The sequence below is a fragment of the Astyanax mexicanus genome, chromosome 11 (assembly GCF_023375975.1).
Source record: "Astyanax mexicanus isolate ESR-SI-001 chromosome 11, AstMex3_surface, whole genome shotgun sequence".
NCBI classification, from domain to species: Eukaryota; Metazoa; Chordata; class Actinopteri; order Characiformes; family Acestrorhamphidae; genus Astyanax; species Astyanax mexicanus.
In genome coordinates this window covers 50,380,201-50,405,000 of record NC_064418.1, presented here as the reverse complement: position 1 = coordinate 50,405,000, position 24,800 = coordinate 50,380,201, and the positions used below count along the sequence as shown (strand labels likewise).

General features: G+C 36.9%; 1 protein-coding gene and 1 long non-coding RNA gene across 3 annotated transcripts in view; both read left to right on the top strand.

Moving 5' to 3' along the window:
• Nucleotides 1–24,800, top strand: part of LOC125804940 (uncharacterized) — a 149,751-nt gene that overhangs the window by 86,515 nt on the left and 38,436 nt on the right. The gene's annotated exons all lie outside the window — the stretch shown is intronic.
• Nucleotides 4,357–24,800, top strand: part of itga4 (integrin alpha 4) — a 58,690-nt gene continuing 38,246 nt past the window's right edge. The window contains exons 1-8 of the mRNA XM_049484843.1: nucleotides 4,357–4,723; nucleotides 9,458–9,570; nucleotides 14,992–15,086; nucleotides 16,741–16,870; nucleotides 18,031–18,098; nucleotides 18,733–18,862; nucleotides 21,756–21,841; nucleotides 23,705–23,767. Of these exons, the coding sequence (XP_049340800.1) occupies nucleotides 4,557–4,723; nucleotides 9,458–9,570; nucleotides 14,992–15,086; nucleotides 16,741–16,870; nucleotides 18,031–18,098; nucleotides 18,733–18,862; nucleotides 21,756–21,841; nucleotides 23,705–23,767 (852 nt within the window). The 5' untranslated portion in view covers nucleotides 4,357–4,556. The remainder of the gene's footprint in view (nucleotides 4,724–9,457; nucleotides 9,571–14,991; nucleotides 15,087–16,740; nucleotides 16,871–18,030; nucleotides 18,099–18,732; nucleotides 18,863–21,755; nucleotides 21,842–23,704; nucleotides 23,768–24,800) is intronic.

The following is a 24,800-nucleotide window of genomic DNA, read 5'->3' as shown; positions in this document are numbered from 1 at the left end:
AGGCTGTTTCCTTAATAAACGCTTTGTATTGGTGTGTAATGGTAATGGTGATGGTGTGGTGATGGTGATGGTGTGGTGATAGTGTGATGATGGTGTGGTGGTGGTGATGGTGTGGTGATGGTGTGGTGATGGTGTGGTGATGGTGTGGTGATGGTGTTGGTGATGGTGTGGTGATGGTGATGGTGATGGTGAAGGTAATGGTGATGGTGTGGTGTTGGTGTGGTGATGTAATGGTGATGGTGATGTGATGGTGTGTAATAGTGATGGTGATGGTGTGGTGATAGTGATGGTGATGGTGTGGTGATGGTGATGGTAATGGTACAGGTGATGTTGTGTTTCTGGTGTGTAATAGTGATGGTGATGGTGTGGTGATGGTGATGTGATGGTGATGGTGTGTAATAGTGATGGTGATGGTGTGGTGATGGTGATGGTGTGGTGATGGTGATGGTGTGGTGATGGTGATGGTAATGGTACAGGTGATGGTGTGTTTATGGTGTGTAATAGTGATGGTGTGGTGATGGTGATGGTGTGGTGATGGTGTGTAATAGTGATGGTGATGGTGTGGTAATGGTGATGGTGTGGTAATGGTGATGGTGATGGTGTGGTGATGGTGTGTAATAGTGATGGTGATGGTGTGGTGATGGTGATGGTAATGGTACAGGTGATGGTGTGTTTATGGTGTGTAATAGTGATGGTGATGGTGTGGTGATGGTGATGGTGATGGTAATGGTACAGGTGATGGTGTGTTTATGGTGTGTAATAGTGATGGTGATGGTGTGGTGATGGTGATGGTGTGGTGATGGTGTGTAATAGTGATGGTGATGGTGTGGTGATGGTGATGGTGATGGTGTGGTGATGGTGTGTAATAGTGATGGTGATGGTGATGGTGTGGTAATGGTGATGGTGATGGTGTGGTAATGGTGATGGTGATGGTAATGGTACAGGTGATGGTGTGTTTATGGTGTGTAATAGTGATGGTGATGGTGTGGTGATGGTGTGTAATAGTGATGGTGATGGTGTGGTGATGGTGGTAATTATGAGGAGATTAGGAGGACCTGGCTGAGATCCTCCACTCTTCAGCGTCTGCTGCTCCTCAGACTGAGGAAGATCCTTTAATACTGTATTAATCCTTTATTTAATGAAGTGCGGTGTGAAAGTGTGCAGAGCTCCATCTGGGGGGCGTTAGCTCCGTATGCTCTGGATCTGCAGGAGAGCCGTGACCTCCGGGGGTCTGGGCTGAGAGAGGGATGCTTGGGTTCGGGATGTTACCACAGATACTCAAGGGGGGGAGGTTAAAACTATGAATCAGCAGTAAAACTGATCAAACGCTCTTTTTCTTAACCGTGTTTGGAGACAGAGCAGAGCCAGAACACACCCTTCAGAAGTTTGAGGACACTACTCTTAAAATATTCAAAATTTCTATATAAAATGTCATTTTGGAGTGTTTTTATTGGTTCATTCTGACACAGTGTAAAGAACAAATGTAAGACTCTCAGTTTAACATCAGTATTACATTTTCAGTTTTCAGTTAAGTTTAGTTAATTTTAAATTCAGTTAAATTTTCTGACCACACAAGGCTAAATTTAGGAACAGAAAATTGGGGTCAATTTCATGAAAAATAAATAAATCTTTACTAATTTTTCTGATTTTCCATTTTTCGTGTCTTATATAAAAAAATAGTTTGATTATATTATACCATCAAGTTTCTGTTACAACACAAAAAAATGTTAAATTAATTAAATGCATTTTATACTGTCTGAAATCATATAAAAGCCAATGTAAATTTAAAAAACTTTCTGCTTTTTACTTATTTTTGATCAATTTTATTTTTTTTACATATTGTTATGTTCCTGGAACTTTTCCATTTTCCATTGCTTCTTGGCACCATCTATTTGCATACTGGCTGTGTCCCCCATTGACATACACCCACCATCAATGTTTAAAGTTGTAGGTCAAATATTGTTTTTTGTGACGCCACAATAAAAAAAAAAACAGCTTAGAACACACTGGCTTCACCCCCTGCCCACTAGTTCAGTTGAAGAAATTATATTTTGTTTGTCTGGTTGAATCTCTGAACCTCAGACAGTACACAGCAGAATTAGCCAGCAGACTTCTTCTGAGGGAGGGATCTGTACTTACTGTCTATGGCGAGCCAGCAGATGACGTAGCCAGCTACAGCTTATTTGCATAAAAGTGACAGAGACCTTAAACGGCTCATTCTGACATAAACATAAACCTACTGTATTCTAATGTGTAAATCTCTAAATCTGTAAATCCAGATTTAGAGTGTAGAGAACACGTATTAACAGTTACACCACGAGTGAAGATATATACACTCCAACAGAAGGCTGTGGAAACACAAACACACTCCAAAAACAGGAATACACACTATGTATAAGTGTGTGTGTGTGTGATATCCTCTGAAGTCAGTAGTGCAGAGATCATGTCTTGTGTAATAATCCTCCACATGGACCACAGTGCCGAGCTGTTAGCGGCTCGTGCTCTTTTACCCCTTTACTGTTTTTATCTGAAACCCACAGCCGGACCCCACAGATCGTTTCTACAAACTTCCCCCAGATTACCCCTCTTTATTTACACAACGACAAAACCTCATAACCTCCTACACACAGATTCACCCACTGAAACCAGCCTTTAATGATCAAACACGACAAAGTGTGGAATATATTATTATTATTATTATTATTATTATTATCATTATTTAATCTGTACATCCAATTTACATTACACTACATAAACATATATAAACTAACCTAAAGTCCTGCTTCTGTTATTTCAGAATATTAAAACATATATATATATATATATATATATAAACATTTCCTCATAAATGAACCAAAAGAATGTCTTCAAATTAGAAACACCTGTAATACCTTGTGTTCACGCTCACTCACTGGCCACTTTATTAGAAACACCTATAATGCCTTGTGTTTCCTGTCACTAATTGGCCACTTTATTAGAAACACCTATAATGCCTTGTGTTTCCTGTCACTAATTGGCCACTTTATTAGAAACACCTATATTTAACTAGAGTTTCACTGTTCTGCTGTTTACTGCTTTTATGTGATTTTTGAAAGGCAAATATCACGAGTGAGATGTTTGTTACACAAGCAGCAGTGTGTGTGTGTGTTTGTGTGTGTGTGTGTGTGTTTGTGTGTGTGTGTGTATTGTGTAAGTCATGCTTAGCTTGTCCTTGGGCCATTAAAAGTCCTAAACTTTATTTACTGACTCAGAGTAGCAGGACGAACACGGCGCACTACTGACGCTAAATTCTTCCATAATTGCTCCATAAATCCCACTCTGTTTCTGCAGGAATGTGGGAAAAGCTGGAATCACGTCTGGAAGGAAAACAGTATACTCAGTATAGTATCTAAAGTAATAAATAACACTTTAGGCTTAGAGATTAGTCTTTATTTTACTTCTGTTTACTGTCAATTTAGGCCAGATTAACATAAAATAAATACATTGCCAATAAATACATTTGTATTTCCATAAATGTCCAATACACATGTCTCTTACACACAGTAACACTAAATCTAGCAATAATGATCAGTAATAATCAGTAATAATCAATTATGATCAATTTCCTATCTTGTCTGGCCTTGCCTTGCCCTATTTTAGTTAATTACTGTACTAAAAGTGTAAAAGTACTGGATTTAAAGCTACTTAAAGTATAAAAGTTTTTTTCTTGCCACTGTGTCACCATATAAATTGGCATCTCTGTGGTGCTGCTCATAAGAGGCATGGACCTGTTTTTCTCTTTTGTTGTAAAAAGCACTATAGAAATAAAATTGATTTTAATTGAATTTAATTGAAAAGTAAAAGTAATGTAAGGAAAAAAAAATCAGAGACCTATAGTGCACTGAAATTAAATAGGAGTAACGAGGCTATTTTTAAAATGTTTAAAATGAGTAGAAAGTTCAGATAATAAGAATTACTTAAGTATAGATAGATAAAGTATAGATAACCTACATTTCTACTTAAGTAACGTAGTAACAAAGTATTTGTAGTTCATTACTTGACTTGAAACCTGAGCCATAGCAACCCTCTGCAACAGAATACCCAATAGACCACCAACACCAACATTTCCAACCAATCAGATAGAATTTTCAGCATTTAATGCTTTCTATAATGAATGGGGGCGTGACTTCTGAGTATGAGTATACAGTATTACTTAGCAATACTCTACACATATAACCCACTTTTTATAAAGCTCTACTGGGCATGCTCGTTTCCGTTAGGAGCCCAGCCCAGAGGGAGGGGTCACCGGCGCGCGCTGGCTGGTGCTGCTCAGAGCGCAACAGGCGCGCGCGAGACGCACACACACTCTTTCACACACACTCTCACACAGAGAGAGAGAGAGACTCACGCGCTCTGAAACTTTTCCCTGTCATGAGCTGAGAGTGTGTGCATGTGTGTATCAGTGTGTGTATTAGTGAATTAGTGTGTGTGTGCGCGCGCGAGACAGAGTCACAGGGAGTGTGATTAGCTGTACCCCGGATTTTGGAGTTCTCGTGACTTTTTGGATAAGTGGAGCCATGCGGCGCGCGCTGGAGTGTGTGCGCGCGGTGTGTGTGTGGTGCTGCGTGCTGGTTCTGAGCCACGGATACAACCTGGACACGCGCAGCGCGGAGCGGTTCGGGGGTCCCGCGGGGTCCATGTTCGGATACTCGGTTCTGCTCCACAAGAACCAGCAGAGCACATGGTGAGTCCAGAGACTTCAGTAGGGTCTGAAGTTATTTTTAGAAAGGTCAGAAGTGTCAGACATTTTTAGAAAGGTCAGTAGTGTCAGTGATTTTTAGAAGGGTCAGTAGAGTCAGTGATTTTTAGATGGGTCAGTAGAGTCAATGATTTTAAGAAGGGTCAGTAGTGTCAGTGATTTTTAGAAAGTTCAGTATGTCAGTGATATTTAGAAAGTTCAGAAGTGTCAGACATTTTTAGAAAGGTCAGTAGTGTCGGACATTTTTAGAAAGGTCAGTAGTGTCAGTGATTTTTAGAAGGGTCAGTAGAGTCAGTGATTTTTAGATGGGTCAGTAGAGTCAATGATTTTAAGAAGGGTCAGTAGTGTCAGTGATTTTTAGAAAGTTCAGTATGTCAGTGATATTTAGAAAGTTCAGAAGTGTCAGACATTTTTAGAAAGGTCAGTAGTGTCAGACATTTTTAGAAAGGTCAGTAGTGTTAGTGGTTTTTAGAAGGGTCAGTAGAGTCAGTGATTTTTAGATGGGTCAGTAGAGTCAATGATTTTAAGAAGGGTCAGTAGTGTCAGTGATTTTTAGAAAGTTCAGTATGTCAGTGATATTTAGAAAGTTCAGTAGTGTCAGTGATTTTTAAAATGGTCAGTATGTCAGTGATATTTAGAAAGTTCAGTGGTGTCAATGATTTTTAGAAGGGTCAGTATGTCAGTGATTTTTAGAAAGTTCAGTAGTGTCAATGATTTTTAGAAGGGTCAGTAGTGTCAGTGATTTTTAGAAGGGTCAGTAGTGTCAGTGATTTTTAGAAAGTTCAGTAGTGTCAATGATTTTTAGAAGGGTCAGTAGTGTCAGTGATTTTTAGAAGGGTCAGTAATGTCAGTGATTTTTAGAAAGTTCAGTAGTGTCAGTGAATTTTAAAAGGGTCAGTAGTGTCAGTGATTTTTAGAAGGGTCAGTAGTGTCAGTCATTTTTAAAAGGGTCAGTAGTGTCAGTGTTTGGGAGAGGGGGTCTTCAGTATGGTCAGTAGTTTAAATGGGAAATAAGAATGCCCTTAGTAGTGTCAGTAGTTTGATTGTTAAGGACAGGGTGTTTTTAGAATGGTCAGTAGTTTCAGTACAAGTACTAGTGTCAATAGTTTGATTATTTGGGTCTGGGGCTCTTTAGCTGGGTCTGCATTTGGGACAGTTGGTCTTCAGTATGGTCAGTGATTTTCAGAAGAGTCAGTAGAGTCAGTAGTTTGATTGTTAAAGACAGGGTGTCTTCAGTAGGGTCAGTGATTTTCAGAAGGGTCAGTAGTGTCAGTGTTGGGGCGAAGGACATTCAGTATGGTCAGTAATGTAAATGGGAAATGGGAATGCCCTTAGTGGTGTCAGTAGTTTGATTGATTAGGATAGGGGGTCATCAGTAGAGTCAGTGTTTAGTGTCAGTGTTTGGGACAAAGAATCCTCAGTGTGAATGGGACAGAGTGCCATTTAGCAGTGTCAGTCGTTTTATTGGGACATTTGGTTTAAGGAGGGTCAGTGTTTGGTACACGGGGTCTTCAGTAGTGTTGGTCTTTAAGACTGCATGTATTCAGTTGTGTCAGTTTTTGGCAGAGGGGGTCTTCATTAGGGACAGTGTTTAGTGTCAGTGTTTGGGACAGGGAGTCCTCAGTGTGAATGAGACAGAGTGACATTTAGTAGTGTCAGTAGTGTGTTTGGGACATTTGGTTTCAGTAGGGTCAGTGTTTGGAACAAGTGTTCTTCACTAGTGACAGTGTTTGGAACAGGGGTCTTCAGTAGTGTTGGTGTTTAGTGTCAGTGTTTGACCAGTGGGATTTCAGTAGGGTCAGTGTTTAGTGTCAGTGTTTTGACAAGGGGGTTTTCAGTAGGGTCAGTGTTTGAAACAAGTATTCTTCAGTAGTGTCAGTGTTTGGAACAGGGGTCTTCAGTAGGGTCAGTGTTTAGTGTCAGTGTTTTGACAAGGGGGTTTTCAGTAGGGTCAGTGTTTGGAACAAGTGTTCTTGTAGTGACGGTATTTGGAACAGGGGTCTTCAGTAGGGTCAGTGTTTAGTGTCAGTGTTTTGACAAGGGGGTTTTCAGTAGGGTCAGTGTTTGAAACAAGTATTCTTCAGTAGTGTCAGTGTTTGGAACAGGGGTCTTCAGTAGTGTTGGTGTTTAGTGTCAGTGTTTGACCAGTGGGATTTCAGTAGGGTCAGTGTTTGGAACAAGTGTTCTTCAGTAGTGATAGTGTTTGGAACAGGGGTCTTCAGTAGGGTCAGTGTTTAGTGTCAGTGTTTTGACCAGGGGGTCTTCAGTAGAGGCAGTGTTTGGGACAGTAGGCCTTTTGCATGGTCAGTAGTGTCAGTGTTTAGGATAGGGGGTGTTCAGTAAGGTCAGTGTTTAATGTCAGTGTTTTGGACAGTGTTTGTCTGTTTATTAAGATTTCTCTGTTTGAAAAAAACTTTTTCAGTGTGTAAAGATTCTCTACACAGTAAATTTGCAGTTGTTAAATAAACACTAAAATTGATCATTTATCATTAGCAGTGCTGATTTAACACTGTGTACCAGTTCTTTATGTTCTTTATAAAACAAGAAGTGGGCAAGGAAACAAAAGTTGTGGTTCTCTATAGAGAGAGGTGTGAAGAATGTTCTCTTTATGTTCACACATATCTCTTTAACTAACACCACCAGTAAGTGTTTTATATTAGATTATAGGCTAAGTAAGTGTGAGTGTGAGTGTGAAGAACCCTCGTGTCATGTAAATGTTCTTTACCAGTTAAAGTGCTCTTACACACGTGATTCTGTATAAAACATGCTTAAGGTTAAAGCTAAAAACAATTTTTTTTAAGGTTTTAGGAGACAAAAGTGTTTTTATTTCTCCATAAAAGTGTAAAAGACGAGTCTATATAAAGAAACTTCATATCATAAAAAAGTTTCTTACCAGTTAACATACTAAAAGCATGTTTCTTTGTAACACAAGAAGAGGGTCAAGTCTTAACACGTATATTTTACAATCATGAGTCTTATTAAAACCAGAAGTGGCTTTGAACTAAAAGTGAACTAAAAGTGATTCTTCACAAGGCTCAAATGTTTCCAACTTTGTGATGAACAGACCAATAGAAATACTCCAATATGTCTTTTTTTACTCTGACTTTTATTGAAAGGTAAAAAGGATTTACTAGAGTAAATGTACAAAATTACATGCTTGATATTTATCAATATATAATAACAATTTACAGTAGTAATTGTTTAATGTATTTCAATTAGAAGTATACATAGATAACTCTACATAGTAAATATTTATAGATTTGCAAAAAATATAAACTGCATTATTGGTGTTTTTCATGTAATTTCATCCTGGCAGTGGTTTTTAAATGTTTTTTTTTCTGAATGTAATTTTAGGGCTACTTTTTAGGTTGTATATTTAGTTTAGGCTCTTGTTTATTGTGTTACACACATGATTCTGTATAAAACGTGCATGGAGTTAAGGCTCAAAGATTTAAAAATTGGTTTTAAGGTTTTAGGAGATAAAGGTGTTTTTTTTTTCTCCATAAAACCATAAAAGACATATTTAAAGCATATTTAAAGCTTTGTAACACAAGAAGAGGGTAAAGTCTTAACACATATATTTTACAATCAGAAGTCTTATTAAAACCAGAAGTGAAAAGTGATTCTTCACAAGGCTCAAATGTTTCAAACTTTGTGATGAACAGACCAATAGAAATACTCCAATATGTCTTTTTTTACTCTGACTTTTATTGAAAGGTAAAAAGGATTTACTAGAGTAAATGTACAAAATTACATGCTTGATATTTATCAATATATAATAACAATTTACAGTAGTAATTGTTTAATGTATTTCAATTAGAAGTATACATAGATAACTCTACATAGTAAATATTTATAGATTTGCAAAAAAACATAAACTGCATTATTGGTGTTTTTCATGTAATTTCATCCTGGCAGTGGTTTTTAAATGTGTTTTTTTTCTGAATGTAATTTTAGGGCTACTTTTTAGGTTGTATATTTAGTTTAGGCTCTTGTTTATTGTGTTACACACATGATTCTGTGTAAAACGTGCATGGAGTTAAGGCTCAAAGATTTACAATTTGGTTTTAAGCTTTTAGGAGATAAAGGTGTTTTTTTTTCTCCATAAAACCATAAAAGACATATTTAAAGCATGTTTCTTTGTAACACAAGAAGAGGGTAAAGTCTTAACACATATATTTTACAATCAGAAGTCTTATTAAAACCAGAAGTGAAAAGTGATTCTTTACCAGGCTCAAATGTTGGAAACTTCATGATGAACAGACCAATAGAAATACTCCAATATGTCTCTTTTACTCTGAGTTTTATTAAAAGGTAAAAAGGATTTAGTAGAGTAAAAGTACAAAATTACATGCTTGATATTTGCTTAGTAAAATACTTTTACTTTACTTTTAATTTACTTACTATATTTTCTGCAGCTGCACAGTAACTTAGTTTACACTAATGTTGTACATTATATATAATAATAATAATAATAATTTACAATAGTAATGTATTTAAATTAGAAGTATATATAAATACCTTTACATAGTAAATATAGATATGCAAAAAATATAAACTACACTATTGGTGGCAACGGTCAGTTGTTTTTTAAATGTGTTTATAAATGTAATTTTAAAGCTACATTTCAGGCTGTATATTTAGTTTAGGCTTTTGTTTAGTTGTTGTAGTTTAGTGTTTAGACTCTTGTTGTTTATAATTCTGTGTTTTCTCTCCCAGGCTGATTGCTGGAGCTCCAACTGATGACTCCAAGTTTTACCCTGATGTTAAAAAACCAGGAGCCGTTTATAAATGCAACATTTCCAACAAGAAGTGTGATCAGCTCCGAGCCGGTGGGTGACGTTTTTACAGCCTGGGGTCTTTTATTCTGTCTTTCCTCTTCACTTTGTTTCTTATTGCTATTAAAACAGAAAAAAAGCACTTTTTGGATTGGGCACGAAGGAGAGCCAACAAACGGCAGGTTAAAGTTCATTTTTGTCCTCTACTCTTGATTTAAATAGAACCACTGAGGTAAGTTCATGATTAGAATAGAACCACTGAGGTAGATTCATGATTAGAACAGAACCGCTGAGGCAACTATATGATTAGAATAGCACTGCTGAGGTAAAGTAATGATTCAAATAGAAACACTGAAGTAAATAGAAATTCATGATTAGAATAAAACCGCGGTGGTAAATTTATGATTAGAGAAGCACTGGATAAAAACTTGTATTAAGTCGATTTGTTCTAATTTTTGTAGTTATGTACCGTCTAACTGATGGGAACAGCTTAAAACTAAAAGACTAAAAATGCACTGCTGATGTAAATTCATGATTAGAGTAGGACTGCTGAGGTAAATTCATGATAAGAAAAGAAATGCTGAGGTAAATTCATGATTAGAGTAGGACTGCTGAGGTAAATTGATGATTAGAGTAGCACTGCTGAGGTAAATTCATTATTAGAGTAGCACTGGTCGATTTGTTTTTATAGTTCTGTACCGTCTATCTAATGGGAACAGCTCAGAACTGTACCTCTGTAATTTGATTTGTTTAATTTTCTTGGGTTTCTGTTTCGGCTATAATTTCATCCCTAATTCTGAATGAACGTCTCTGGTGTCTCTTGGGTTTCTCCGTCTCCGTCCCTGTCTCTGTTCTCCGGGTCCTGTCCTCTCTGTTGTGTCTCAGTGTGGAGACGTGGTGTCTCTGGAGGACAGTATGCAGGTCAGGGCCTGGTTTAACTGCAGTCCTCTGGTTCAGTCTGTTTGGGGGACGTTTGGAGGACGTTTGGGGGGATGTTTGAAGGACGTTTGGGGGGACGTTAGTTCTCCAGACTGCACTTCCTGTAGGTACAGACTGTAGAAACGGCCGGGCAGCGTCTCTTCCTGTCATTAACAGATCCTCCTCCAGATACTCCAGATCTGTGCAGGTCAGACTCGTCCTCAGACAGGAAGCACCAAACAAAACATCCTTTTTCAGGCTGGAAGTGTTTTTTTTAGCAGTAAAGAATCAGAGTAAAGGAACCGGTATAGAGACAGAAATTCACTATTTCTGTACTTCTCTGTGAAGTAGGACCTAAAGGAGATTTTAGAGTAGATTTCCTCTAGGGATCATTTTTATTACATGTCAGGTATAAGAAATGCATTATATACACAATTTATATACACTTTTTGACAAAATGTGAATCACGCAGTTTTTCTTTCATTCATCCATCCATCTTTCTGTGTGTCCATCCATCCACTCTCTCTTCTTATCTCCCCTTCATCTATCTTTCCATCTATCTATTCACTCATCAATCTGTTCATTTATTCATCCATCCATCTAATCATCTTCGATTTGTCCATCTTTCCATTTATCCATCAGTGTCTGCCTGTCTGTTTATGAATCTATCTATCTATCTATCTATCTATCTATCTATCTATCTATCTATCTATCTATCTATCTATCTATCTATCTATCTATCTATCTATCTATCTATCTATCAATATGTCTGTATATCTATCTATCTATCTATCTATCTATCTATCTATCTGTCTGTCTGTCTGTCTGTCTGTCTGTCTGTCTGTCTGTCTGTCTGTCTGTCTGTCTGTCTGTCTAAACAAAACATAAAGTAATATAGTCAAATGTTCACAGTACTTCTCTCTAAAGTAAGATAGAGTCTCAAATAATTGCAATTTTTACACATTTTTGTACACATCTTGTGGCATAAAGTGAATCTGGCAGTAGAATAGAAATAGAATCCAAAAGAAATGCTCCAAATTGGAATCAAAATTTTCATTGCTTCTCCTGTAAGACTATCATTTAGTTGCTATGATGTTTTTTCTCATGCACTGCAATATACTACATGTATTTACACTATACTATACACAGGCATAGTCGGATACTATACGATACACAGTCATATCAGAATAATGTTATGACTGGACTGCATATGGACGCCTTACAGCCTCTTTAGGAAATAACCCTATAAAGTTCTGTGTAGGAAGTTTGGGAGGATTATCGATTTACATTACATTTTATTGAAAGTAAAGACGTTTTTTTTCTTCTACTCTAAAATTCTGTATTTTGCAGGATATTTACAAAATATTTGAACTTAGTAATGTATGCACTAATTGTATTTGATAAGACTATATAATATTGAGTGTGTTTGGATGTTTATTGTGTCTGTAAACTGTAAATGTCTGTATGTGCTTTGGTGTGAGCAGGGTGATCAGGGGACATTGTCGTCCACGTGATGGATTTTAATGGTTTCTTTGAAGGCATCCAGACAGTCAGGAGATCTCTGAGACGACACATTCACACAGTCGTTAGCATAGCAATAGCATAGGGATAGCATAGCGTTAGCATAGAAATAGCATAGCCAGAATCGAAACATCACAGCTCACACTTCTAACCTTTTTGGCAGCAGATAAAAGTGGAGGCTGGTTATGTATATATATATATATATATATATATATATATATATATATATATATATATATATATATATATGTGTGTATTGTATCTAAGCCACTGATTATACCTAGTGATCATAATACTGTACTACTTTACACATGATTGTAAATGCAATTAAAAAGAAAACTAGTTTTTTTTTTTCCCTTTTTTTGCTAGTGAATAATCAGAAATGGTTCAACAAACAGTGAAGTTAAATAATGCAGATGTTAGAAGGAAACTGACCAGGCTTTTAAGGAAAAAAAATATATTAAGCAAGTTACTGTTTAACAGCTTATCTCTATATCTGTCTGTCTGTATGTTCATCTATCTATCTATCTATCTATCTATCTATCTATCTATCTATCTATCTATCTATCTATCTATCTATCTATCTGTCTGTCTGTCTGTCTGTCTGTCTGTCTGTCTGTCTGTCTGTCTGTCTGTCTGTCTGTTCATCCATTCATCATGTCATCTATCTATCTATCTATCTATCTATCTATCTATCTATCTATCTATCTATCTATCTATCTATCTATCTATCTATCTATCTATCTATCTATCTATCTATCTATCTATCTATCTGAGCTATACCTATATATTGAGCTCCATTGGCTACCAGTTGATGCTCGCATCAAATTCAAAACTCTTACAATCGCCTACAAGGTGATGACAGAACAGCTCCTTCCTACCTGCACTCACTCCTGAAGGCTTACGCTACCTCCCGGCCGCTGCGCTCCTCCAATGAACGTCGCCTCGCTTTGCCAAACATTCACACAAAGCAATCCAGACTGTTCCCATACAGAGTTCCCCAATGGTGGAACAAACTACCTTCTACTATCAGATCAGGAGCATCTCTCACTATCTTTAATAAACTCCTGAAGACAGAGCTCTTCAAAGAGCACTTACTCTCCTAACACCTCTAACTAGCTACCTTCTACTACCAGATCAGGAGAATCTCTCACTATCTTTAATAAACTCCTGAAGACAGAGCTCTTCAAAGAGCACTTACTCTCCTAACACCTCTAACTAACTACCTTCTACTACCAGATCAGGAGAATCTCTCACTATCTTTAATAAACTCCTGAAGACAGAGCTCTTCAAAGAGCACTTACTCTCCTAACACCTCTAACTAACTACCTTCTACTACCAGATCAGGAGAATCTCTCACTATCTTTAATAAACTCCTGAAGACAGAGCTCTTCAAAGAGCACTTACTCTCCTAACACCTCTAACTAACTACCTTCTACTACCAGATCAGGAGAATCTCTCACTATCTTTAATAAACTCCTGAAGACAGAGCTCTTCAAAGAGCACTTACTCTCCTAACACCTCTAACACACTAACTACTTCTAACCTCATTTCCTTCTTCCTCTCCTTCACTCCTCTATCCTATTATTCCCCTTTGTCCTCCTTTTATCCCTATCCAAAGATGTTTTTCCTTTAAACTTATTTTACATTGTACTTGACTATTGTAAGTGGCTTTGGACAAAAGCGTCTGCCAAATGTAATGTAATGTAATCTATCTATCTATCTATCTATCTATCTATCTATCTATCTATCTATCTATCTATCTATCTATCTATCTATCTATCTATCTATCTATCTATCTATCTATCTATCTATCTATCTATCTATCTATCTATCTATCTATCTATCTATCTATCTATCTATCTATCTATCTCTGTCTGTCTGTCTCATCCACCTACCCACCCATTCTTCACAAGGCTCAAATGTTGCAAACTTTCTGATGAATGGACCAATAGAAATGCTCCAAAATGTATTTTTGCTCTTATTTACTTGAGTAAAAGTACCAAATTATATGCTTGATGTTTGCTTGAATATATGTCCATCCCTCCCTCCAGCCAGCCATCTAGCCATCCATTTATCCGTCCATCCGTCCTTCCGTCCATTCTATCTACCCACCCACCCATTCTTCATATGGCTCAAAAGTTCCAAACTTTCTGATGAATAGACCAATAGAAATGCCCCATGTCTTTTTTTACTTTATTGAAAGATAAAAAAGAGTAAAAGAGTAAAAAGTACCAAATAAAAGAGTAAAATACCAAATGACATGCTTGATGTTTGCTTAGTAAAGTTACTTGGATAGGGTGTGCACAGGTTTTCCAACATCTACAGCTATCTATCTATCTATCCATCCATCCATCCATCCATATATCTAAATAAAATATAAACTGATACTGTTGTATCAATATGCTTTTGCCATATAGCATTGTTAGCAAGAACAATAGCCACCAACACGTTATGAGGTATTTTAAACAGAATGCAATCATCTCCACAGATGTGAATAATACAGTACTGTGTGTAGGACTGATTTAATGAGATAGAATATAATAGATAGAATAAGTAAGTGATAATAAACTGTATAATAAACTGCTTTACTACTGCTGATGTTCAGTGATGTTCCATCTTGGATTCTGAACTCTGAGTTGGTTAGGCTCTCCTGACTGTTTGAGGGGTCTGGAATGTCTGTAACTGGAATTGTTTGGGTATTTGTGTTTGTTGAATTTGTCTTGAACTCATGAATTTAAGTTAATTCTAGTTTAAATGGAATCATAAGCATGATGTTCTATTGGGACATTATCCTCGTAGCGTTAGTAGTATAAACTCTATACTACTAAACTTTCTAAATGAACTCCTGTCACTGTTTATACTTCAGTGTGCGTGTGTCATTGTGTGTGTGTGAGTGTGTGTGTGTGTGTGTCAGTGTGTGTGTGTGTCAGTGTGTGTGTGTGATGAACTGCATGAACAGCTGGTTTGGTTTATACTGGGTTCTGGGTGTACTGGAGCTCTGATCCGCTGTGTGTTTGGGTTTGTTGTGTGTAGGTGTGGACTGGTGTGGGAAAACCTGTAAGGCGGAGAGTGATAACCAGTGGCTGGGGGTCAGTCTGTCCAGAAGATCCTCCAGTGGTGAAATACTGGTATGTATTCTGAGTCCATTTTACCAAAAAGTGTCATTTTACAAAGAGAAAATCACACATAAGCCGTTTCTTAGTCTACAGTGTTGACTGTATTTAGTGTTCTTGTGGAAAATGTCATCAGTTGCAGCACAAATACTCTTTTATTTTAAGTACAATGCAAAAAAAAGATAAAAGAGTTGACTTGTGCGGACTTGGTTCAGTCCATTATTCCAGAATGCAAGTTACAACAACAGTTGTAAAATGAATAATGAAAATAAAATTAAAATACATTTGATTTAATTAGTAAAAATGTAGTTGTTCAGACTTCAAATATTTGGTTTATTTGTTAGAAAATCAACCCTATGCTGGTTAAGAGCTGGTCATGCTAGTGGTCAACTAATATTTATCCAACAATACATGATTTTAGCCTTTTTTTAGCTGTCCACTGTTTTTTGTCTCAGACACCCAGCAAATATCTAGCAGGTTTAATATCTAGACCAGTTGGTGACTTGGAATCATGAACAGCAGCTACCTAGAGCCAATGCGATCATGTAGAAAGTCTTCTGAATGACCAGAGTCTGACCACTTTCTGTTTTCCCGTATATCAGTAAATTACTGTTAAGTAGTGAGTGATTCCTATATGAATGCGGGTGAATCAAGCTAAAAGCTAGATAGTATAGTTTTTAACCACTCTGGTGTAAAATGGTCTTTTGTTGTAGTGAAACATGATAAAAGTTCTTATCTTTGATGAATAGCACACCTCCGTTCTCCCACAGCGTTCAGAGATCCAGATATTTTAACAGTTTGTTCCAAACACCCTTCAGACTGGGAGATACGGGACATAATTTACCCTGATAAATCACTTTTTACACCGTTATCCAGCTCAAAGTAGCTCCACACCTCCTTACTAGAATCCAAGAGGAGAGTCCTGACATTTAAAACGAGGCATTACTAACTTAAAAAGTGCAGAAGAAGCTTATTAAAAACACTGTTCACATCCTATAACTCTCTGGCTTCAGCTCCGAGCGCCGCCATCACTGTACTGATAATAATATAGACATACATATATATATACATAGACTCTGCATAGCCTGTTTGCTTGTGCCGGCTGCTACGCTATGTGGAGTCTATGTATATATATATGCCTATGTTATTTTCAGTTCAGTAATGGTGGTGCTCGGGGCTAAAGCTAGAGTGTTATAGGATGCAAACAGTGTTTTTAAGTCAGTTGTTTACTCACAGTTTCATTACTTGATTGAGTAGCAGGTGATACAGTCTTAATTACTTAATTTCTCAACAAATAACAATAACATTTAATCTGTGCACTTTTTAAAACTTCAATTCTTCATCAATCGACTCTAAAACTTAATAATTCAGCTTTTTCTGACCTTTACTGGTACTGAAATGATCTGTGTATGGTTAAACACGTATCAGTAATTGTATCAGTAACTCTTACGGCTTCAGTACTTCCTGTATCGGTTTGTTTCTGCCGTTAGTTTTCTAAGTTTCCACATCTTGTCCTGGTTGAGAATCTCTGGTTGTGTCACGTTTAGCGTGTGATCTGACGGTCACGCTCGGGTCTCGGGGGTCTGATGGTTCTGCAGAGGCTGTAACTCATTAGGTTCAGTACGAAAGCCGGTTCTGTGTGCGTTTATAACTCTGGTTCTGATTCCAGGCCTGTGGTCATCGCTGGAAGAACATCTTCTTCTCCAGTAAAGACAATCAGAACAAGCTGCCGCATGGCGTCTGCTTCAAATTCAGCTCCACCTTCAGCCGCACCCGACACTACATCCCCTGCTATAGAGGTACTGCGCTAAATTTAAGATATAGTGCTGGAGATCACCAACAATTTATAGAATATATTTAATTCTGATTTATTAGGTCTCAATTTAATTTCATTTCCAAATTCAATTAATTAAATACATTAAAAAATGTTCAAATTTAGTGTACTAACCTGCTAAACTCACACTATCAAGATTACTGTATAGTAAATAAATAAATGATTGTGTTAGTGTTTAATACACAATCAGGATGCAGTCGCACATTCATTTTACCCCATACCTGCAGACGGTTAACAATCAGGACCGTTTTAAGGCATTTATGGGCCCAGGTAGACTTCCATTATACGACTTGTTATTTTCGAGATAACGATACCCTTGGCGATATGAGAGAAAACTGAATTAAATTAAATATTTCCAAAATACACTCAAATTAAATTTTATTATTGCCTACAATACAATATTATATAGCACACCCCTAACTGAGATATTAAAAAAATACAAGGGTTTTATCAGATTTACAGTAACAAAAGTCAATGATCCAGAATTATTAGTCATGATACTAATAATAATAATGCACTCCATATATCTCCATATATTCAGGATTAAAGTAAAATAAATGATACTGTACAGATATAATCTGTCTCTAGTAGATATATAATGAGAAATGAGAACAGTGTGAATTTTTCTTTTGATAAAAACAGTAAAAAAGTAGAACCCTGATGTGATAATTAGGGGTGGGTGATATGGCGCCATATTTCAGGATATAATATCAATTGTTCACCATATTCAAAAATGTTGGCGATATTATGTGTATGATATGATATGGCATAAATTACATAACTTGTACAAAACATGGCCTAATGTATCAATTTTAAATCCTTCCTTTTACTCTTTTTATTTTCTTTTCTTTTATATTTTGACGGCTGCAGGAATGACGGACCTGCCTGGCTGGCTACTGTCAGTAACTAGTGGGAGCGCCATCTAGAGGGGATTCTGATATAAGTGTTGTTGTATTTTCCTGCATTAGCCATTATATAATTTAAAGGGGTGCTCACACAGTTTGTCGTTACACTCAAATTAATACCTCTGGGCCCTAGGCAATTGATTGGTTTGCTTGCCCTATTGAAACAATCCTGTTAACAATGGCTTCCACTGTTTAAAACTGTGTTTGTTTGTTTGTTCAGATCATCAGAGGAAGTTTGGTGAAGACTATGGATCCTGCCAGGCTGGAATTTCAAACTTCCTGACTGATGTAAGAACTTTTTCCCTCCTCAGATACTTCAGATCCATAGGAAAGATTGCAAGTTACAGTTACTTATTAACAGCAATATAACTTCCAGAGTGATGGAGCAGGGTAAATCTGGACACTTTAGGCCTTAACTGTTCAAAGCTGTTCAGTCCCTTTAATCCCTTTAGTTCCCTTTATTATAATGTGTTTGTGTGGTAAAGCTCTTACTTTCCCTATTACACAACATATCTCTTCTAGAGTTCTAGTGCTGCTTTTCTACCATTGAATTTATTTCACCAAAGGTTTAAGTGATTAATTTAAGGCTTCTGAAACAGATGAAGACATTTTTCTTGGCAAAAGGGAATGAGTTCTTTAGAAAAGATTCTTTAACAAATGAGAAGCTACTCCCTGCATCAGTTAGGGCTAAATAACTTGTTATTCAATGGGAGGCTTTTACCTGATTGGTTAGTTAAATACAGGCAGTATATATTCGTGTAATAGATAATATTGTAGTCTATTGTCATGCTTGGTTTTATGATGTTTAGAGGTTTTATTTTAGTTTCTTGCTAAATATTCAGATTTTATACATTATAATTATAATTGCATAGTGTTTTATGGATCTAAAATATGTGTTACAGTGTTTTGGTGTGTTTTATAGGATCTGGTGATAATGGGTGCTCCTGGTAGTTCATACTGGACTGGATCTGTACTGGTCTACAACACTTCCAGCAACATGTCTGCAGCTTATGTGGATGATGAGAGCGCCGTGCTGTATGGAAGCTATCTCGGTGAGTAAATGAAATAAATGGTCATTTCTTTTATCTAGAAAAAGCTAAGCTTCTTTGGTTTCTATTTTAAGTGTGTTGTTGTAATTAGAGATAATTGAATACTGAAAATGGAATTGGATATTTGCCCGATACCGTGCGCAATTACACTGATACTGATCCAGTACCATGTACTTAATGCACATTTCTGCAATAACAAACTCTTGTTTCTGACATCTTGCATCCTCCACCCTTCTTTAGTCCACCTTAAAAGGCGACATATTATGCTAAAATCACTTTTTACACGTTTTTGTATTTCTACTTGGGTCTTTTTGCACATATAACTGCACTATAAAAATACTTCGAATTCCAAAAAATCAGCTGAAAGAGTTTTTCACGTCGATAATCATTTGCTTCTATGAGATGTTTGGATTCTCCTCCCTTATTGTGACATCACAATAAACCGGAAAACCTGCATAGAACCACCCTAGCTCCACCCCCTTACCCGTCAACCCCCACCAAAGCTTCACCAACTAGATTAGTTGAAGAAACATTTCTATTTCGTTCTGCTTGTTGAATCTCTAAACCTTAGAAGACAGTTCACAGCAGGAATAGCCAGCAGACTTCGTCTGAGGGTGGGATCTGGATCTGTACCTACTGTCAATAACAAGTCAGCAGATGAGGGGGATGTAAAAACTTTGAAATAATGAGTTTTATTGTGCTTCTATTATAGTTAAGCATGTATTAGCTTTTCCATGTTTTGCCATTTAGCACAAGCTAACATGCTAACATGTTGTAAATACTCAGCGTTTAAAACATGGTGCAACCAACAAGAGCTTTGCATTTGCATTAAAAACAAACTGTCAGAGCCCTTAAATGACCTTTTTTTTTAAAAGAGACTGAGCGTGATAAGAATAGAACTGATGAGATCTCTTTATTTTTATGTAAAAGTGATATCATGCAAACATGCTACATGCTACAGGAAGCAGATGTTTAGGCCATGCATGAGCTGTATGTACAGTAGCTATACATGCATAAAAAAAAAAACATATGGATAGTTTGTTTTAAATCTGTTTATTATTAAAAATAATAAACGCAGTCTGAGTGTTGTTTTGTTCAGGGTGAGCAGAAGGCTGGTTGTACACTTTGCACATCTGTGGATGGTGAATAGATATGTGTGCTATTTTTGCTGCTTGTTCGCTATACAGGAACAGGAAACTGTCAGATGCAGCTTCAGCCCCTGTGAAATTCACATAAATTCAGACGCAGCTCGGCTGCAGGTGCTTTATGGTATAAAGGTTATAACCGTTGATGGGCTGCAGTCTGGTTGCAGCTTTAATTTCAGTTTTAGCATCCTGTACACATCAGTTTCCACTAGTGCTGGGCTAATCGTGATTTTAACATACAGACATCTTATTTTTTGTATCTAAAATATTAGAAAACGCTGCTCATTTCTGAAGTGTTTATCCGTCTTACCTTGATTACCGGCGCCTCACACACAGACTGACCCACGCATATTTTCTAAACATTCCTCTGAGGACTGAGCTCATACTAAATAAAGTTCCAGCACTATTCCAGCACTTTACACACAAACACAAACATAAAGCTTATATTTATCTAGAATTACATCCTACTGTTTTTAAAAACTGCAGCGTCATCACTTTTCAGGTAAACCCAGTTTTGAACCATTTATTATTTCGATTATAATCGAAAATCAGATTTTTTGTGAAAAAAATCAAATAATATTTTTTTAGGTCTTAATCACCCAGCACTAGTTTCCACTCGACTGTGTTTTCTGGTGTTTTAATTATTTAATAACCGGCATCGGCCATTTTGGCCAATGTTTTAAAACTGATACTTGCTGATATATTTATTGTATGCTAGAAAAGGACCAAGTGTGTCATCCTGTTCTTTTTTCCTGCTCACATGTTTGTTAATTTAACTTTCTCTTCCGTGTCTGTTTTCTTTTTTTTTTTTAAATACATTAAAATGTCAGAGCAACATATGCTGCCTTTAAGATGATATATTTTCCAGGGATGTCCATGTATTTATTTTAAAGAAGGCAATAAAATACCACATGCTGCACATGTTGCAAAGGCATGGTTAAGAAAGAAGACAGTACAGATATAAATGCAGACATTTCAGCAGATAAAATATGAACAATGTTCAGTTCATACTGCCGGTCAAGTGATCCTTAGGAGAGCCATCAACTGTGCACCGTGCAGCTTGATTTAGGGCGTGTCAGTGTGTCTTTGCTATCATAATGACGGGAAAAGTACACCTTGTGCTGCTTGAAACGAATTAATCATGGGTGGCTCATCATTCCCTTTAAGAGTAGATCAGGTGAGCTCTGTCTTTGGTGGATTGCTATTTTAACGGTGCAGCTACCTGGACGTGTTCAACAAACTCTTCTCAGCAGAGGAAACTGAGCTGCTGGTTGACGCTGTGAAGGAGCTCCAGCAGCTCATTTACGGGAACAGCAATGTTATTTTATTTACTATTCTGTTTATTGTTGATGTAAAAGTTGGGTTTGTGCTGCTGTGTGTTCATGTGTGTGTAATAAGTGGGGGTGTACGCTCGGCTCGGCACGGCGCCTGTGTTACCGAGATAGCGATGAACGTCTGACTGTTGGCGTCTGTCTAGGTTGTATTCAGTCAGTGGAGCTCCTGTGTTTTCTGTTACCAAGATAAACAAGCAAAACTCCAGAAATGTACCTGAACACACCTCATTTCATAACCAGAACACCATGCTTATCAATAGTGTAGATATATTCAGAAGCTCTGCTGATATTTAAAGGACACAGACTGTTGGTGGTGTTTGAGATAGCAATAAGCATTGTGACAGGCCTGTATGTCCAAATATTTATTATTATTTAAATGTTTATGAGTGCTAATCTGCTGCTGTCTATGTTTTGCAGGTTACTCAGTGGGCGCTGGACACTTCCTCACCCCACACAGCACTGAGATAGTGGGCGGTGCCCCCCAACACGGGCAGATTGGTAAAGTAAGAGTTACCACCTTTACCCTTTTTAGATCAGTGCACATTACTTCCACATTTAACACAAAAAATATTATTTTATCTTCTTTTATCTTCTCAGCTTAATAATTCTATATATTGTATATACAGCTCTGGAATATAAATAAGAGAGCACTTAAAAATGATGATTTTCTTTAATTTTACCAAATGTAAAACCTCTGGAATATAATCAAGAGGAAGATGGATGATCACAAACCATCAAACCACCAAACTGAACTGCTTGAATTTTTGCACCAGGAGTAAAGCAGCATAAAGTTATCCAAAAGCAGTGTGTAAGACTGGTGGAGGAGGACATGATGCCAAGATGCATGAAAAAAAAACTGTGATTAAAAACCACCAGGATTATTCCACCAAATATTGATTAATTCTGAACTCTTAAATCTTTATGAATATGAACTTGTTTTCTTTGCATTATTTGAGGTCTGAAAGCTCTGCATCTTTTTTGTTATTTCAGTCATTTCTCATTTTCTGTAAATAAATGCTCTAAATGAGAATATTTTTATTTGTAATTTGGGAGAAATGTTGTCTGTAGTTTATAGAATAAAACAACAATGTTCATTTTACTTAAACATCAGCTCAGAGCCTCATATCAACATATTAGCTTCGTCTACACAGTGTTTAGAATCATTGATTCCAATATGCACTCGATTCCTGAACCGAATCACTCAATGAGTCAACAACTCTAAACTCAACACATCATAAGTGTTCCTCAAAGACCCTAAAAGCATCTAAAACACCACACAGATCACATGGTGATAATTCAGGAAATATCAGCAGATTTTAAAGAAGTTCAAATGTCTTCCAGCTTTTAAATGCCTTTAAATTTCCTTTTACCTAATTATTTTCTTGAATTTCTGATATATTACTGATATATGTTTTTTATATTTTATCAGTGATTTTCTGGTTGGGAGCGGCTCTCCTCTCTATTATTTATACTTTTTTTCTTTGATTATTAACATAAAACTAATAATTTTTAGTTCTATGTTGGGTATTTTAATATTCCATTAATTTCTGATGTTTTACATTTTTATCTTGTATCATTTCAGTATCAGTATTGAGATATTAAGGCAGGTATCGCAACCGAAAAGTCCTAATTTTTGTTGGCTGATATTATCTTGTCCCTCAGCTCTGTGAGGTTTTATGTGAACACTGTGTAGAAGGTAGAAGACTGAGATAGATGGTAGGACAGGGATGACACTCTTATCACATGTGTTGGTGACAGATCTTCTCCTCCCTCTTAAAGAGGAAGTGCTATACTCTGTTATTCTCTGTTCTGTTCTGCAGATTCTGCAAAATATATGCAAAGGTTTTACGATCACTCGTCTCAGAATCAGCCCAGAGCCTGATGATCTTACCATAGATCTGCAGTGGAGGAACTTAAAGAGCCTGGAAAATGAATTAGCGAGAACTGAGTCACTCAGAACTGTGATGAATAGCTAAAATGGTTTACTGATTTATTTCTCTTTAGTTTTCAGCAGTTCTGTAGTTTAATCCAGTGTCTGAGGAGAGCTCTGTGTCGTCTCTGTGTTTCCCACGCGGCTGTGTTTATATTTACAGCAGCTCAGAGCCTCATATCAACACATGAGCTTCTTCTACACAGTGTTTAGAATCATTGATTCCAATCTGCACTCGATTCCTGAACGATTCACTCAATGAGTCAACAACTCTAAACTCAACACATCATAAGTGTTCCTCAGAGTCCCTTAAAGATCACATGAAAATAATTCAGGAAATTTTAAAGAATAGCTAAAATTAGGCGAATCTTCATGCTTTGTTTCCATGATCTGTAGAATCTATAATTGTAAAAAAATCTATATTTTCTTTCTACAGGCGTATATATTCCAGATTAGAGGAAACACCTTGCAGATTGTGAATGAAACCAGTGGTACTCAGGTGAGTTAATTCACTGTAAAAAAAAAAAAAAGTCAGTGTACGATTTAATATATGTGAACTTGTGCATACTTATAGTATCCCTACACTTATCACCAAAACAGCAACTTTACAGGAGAGAGAAAAAAAAACATGTAAACCTTTAATGGAAGTCAATGTAAAAAGAGTTTATTTCAGGTCATTTTGAAGAAGAGTTTCTATTGTCAAAGTCAAAGTGGTTTTTATTGTCATTTCAGCTATATACAGAGTACACAGTGAAACGAAACAACGTTCCTCCAGGGACCATGGTGCACATAAACACAGTGTAGACAGTACAATAGTGCAACAGTACAAAAGTGCAGACAGACAATACAACACAATACAGACAAAGAATAATAAATAACAAGACAGTGTGCAAATTATGCAGTGTGCAAAAAAGACCAGGTGAGGTAGTAATTACTCTATTACACAGTGTGCAATAGAGTCCAGTGAGGTAGTAGGGTTTTTAGTGCTTTCCATTTTCTGGGGTAAGTGGGGTAAGAGTGTGTGTGCATGTACAGAAAAACATCAGTTCAGTCTCTGCAGTTGAGGAGTCTGATGGCTTGGGGGTAGAAGCTGTTGCAGAATCTGGTCGTGCTGGACCGGATGCTGCGGTACCTTCTTCCCAAAGGCAGGAGGGAGAACAGTTCGTGAAGGATGGGTGGGGTCGTTCACAATGCTGGTTGCTTTGCGGATGCTGCGGGTGGTGTAAATGTCCGTGATGGAGGGGGGAGAGAGACGCCTTTCCTTTTCCTTTCATCAAGAAATTTTGGCACAGTGTAAGGGACAGTTTATCTGTTCAAATTATGTAGTAAACTAAAAATCATTGGACAGCGAAGATATATTTTAATTTAAATATTACAGGTTATTTGGAAATGTCTTCTTTATCATTCCTTTATAGATTTTTTTATATTTACTAGCTTCAAGAATACTGTTTAAATTTCCATAGACAGCTAATTCAGCTGATGTAAACTAATATACATTAATAAAAACAATAAATCACAGTTAGTTTTGAATG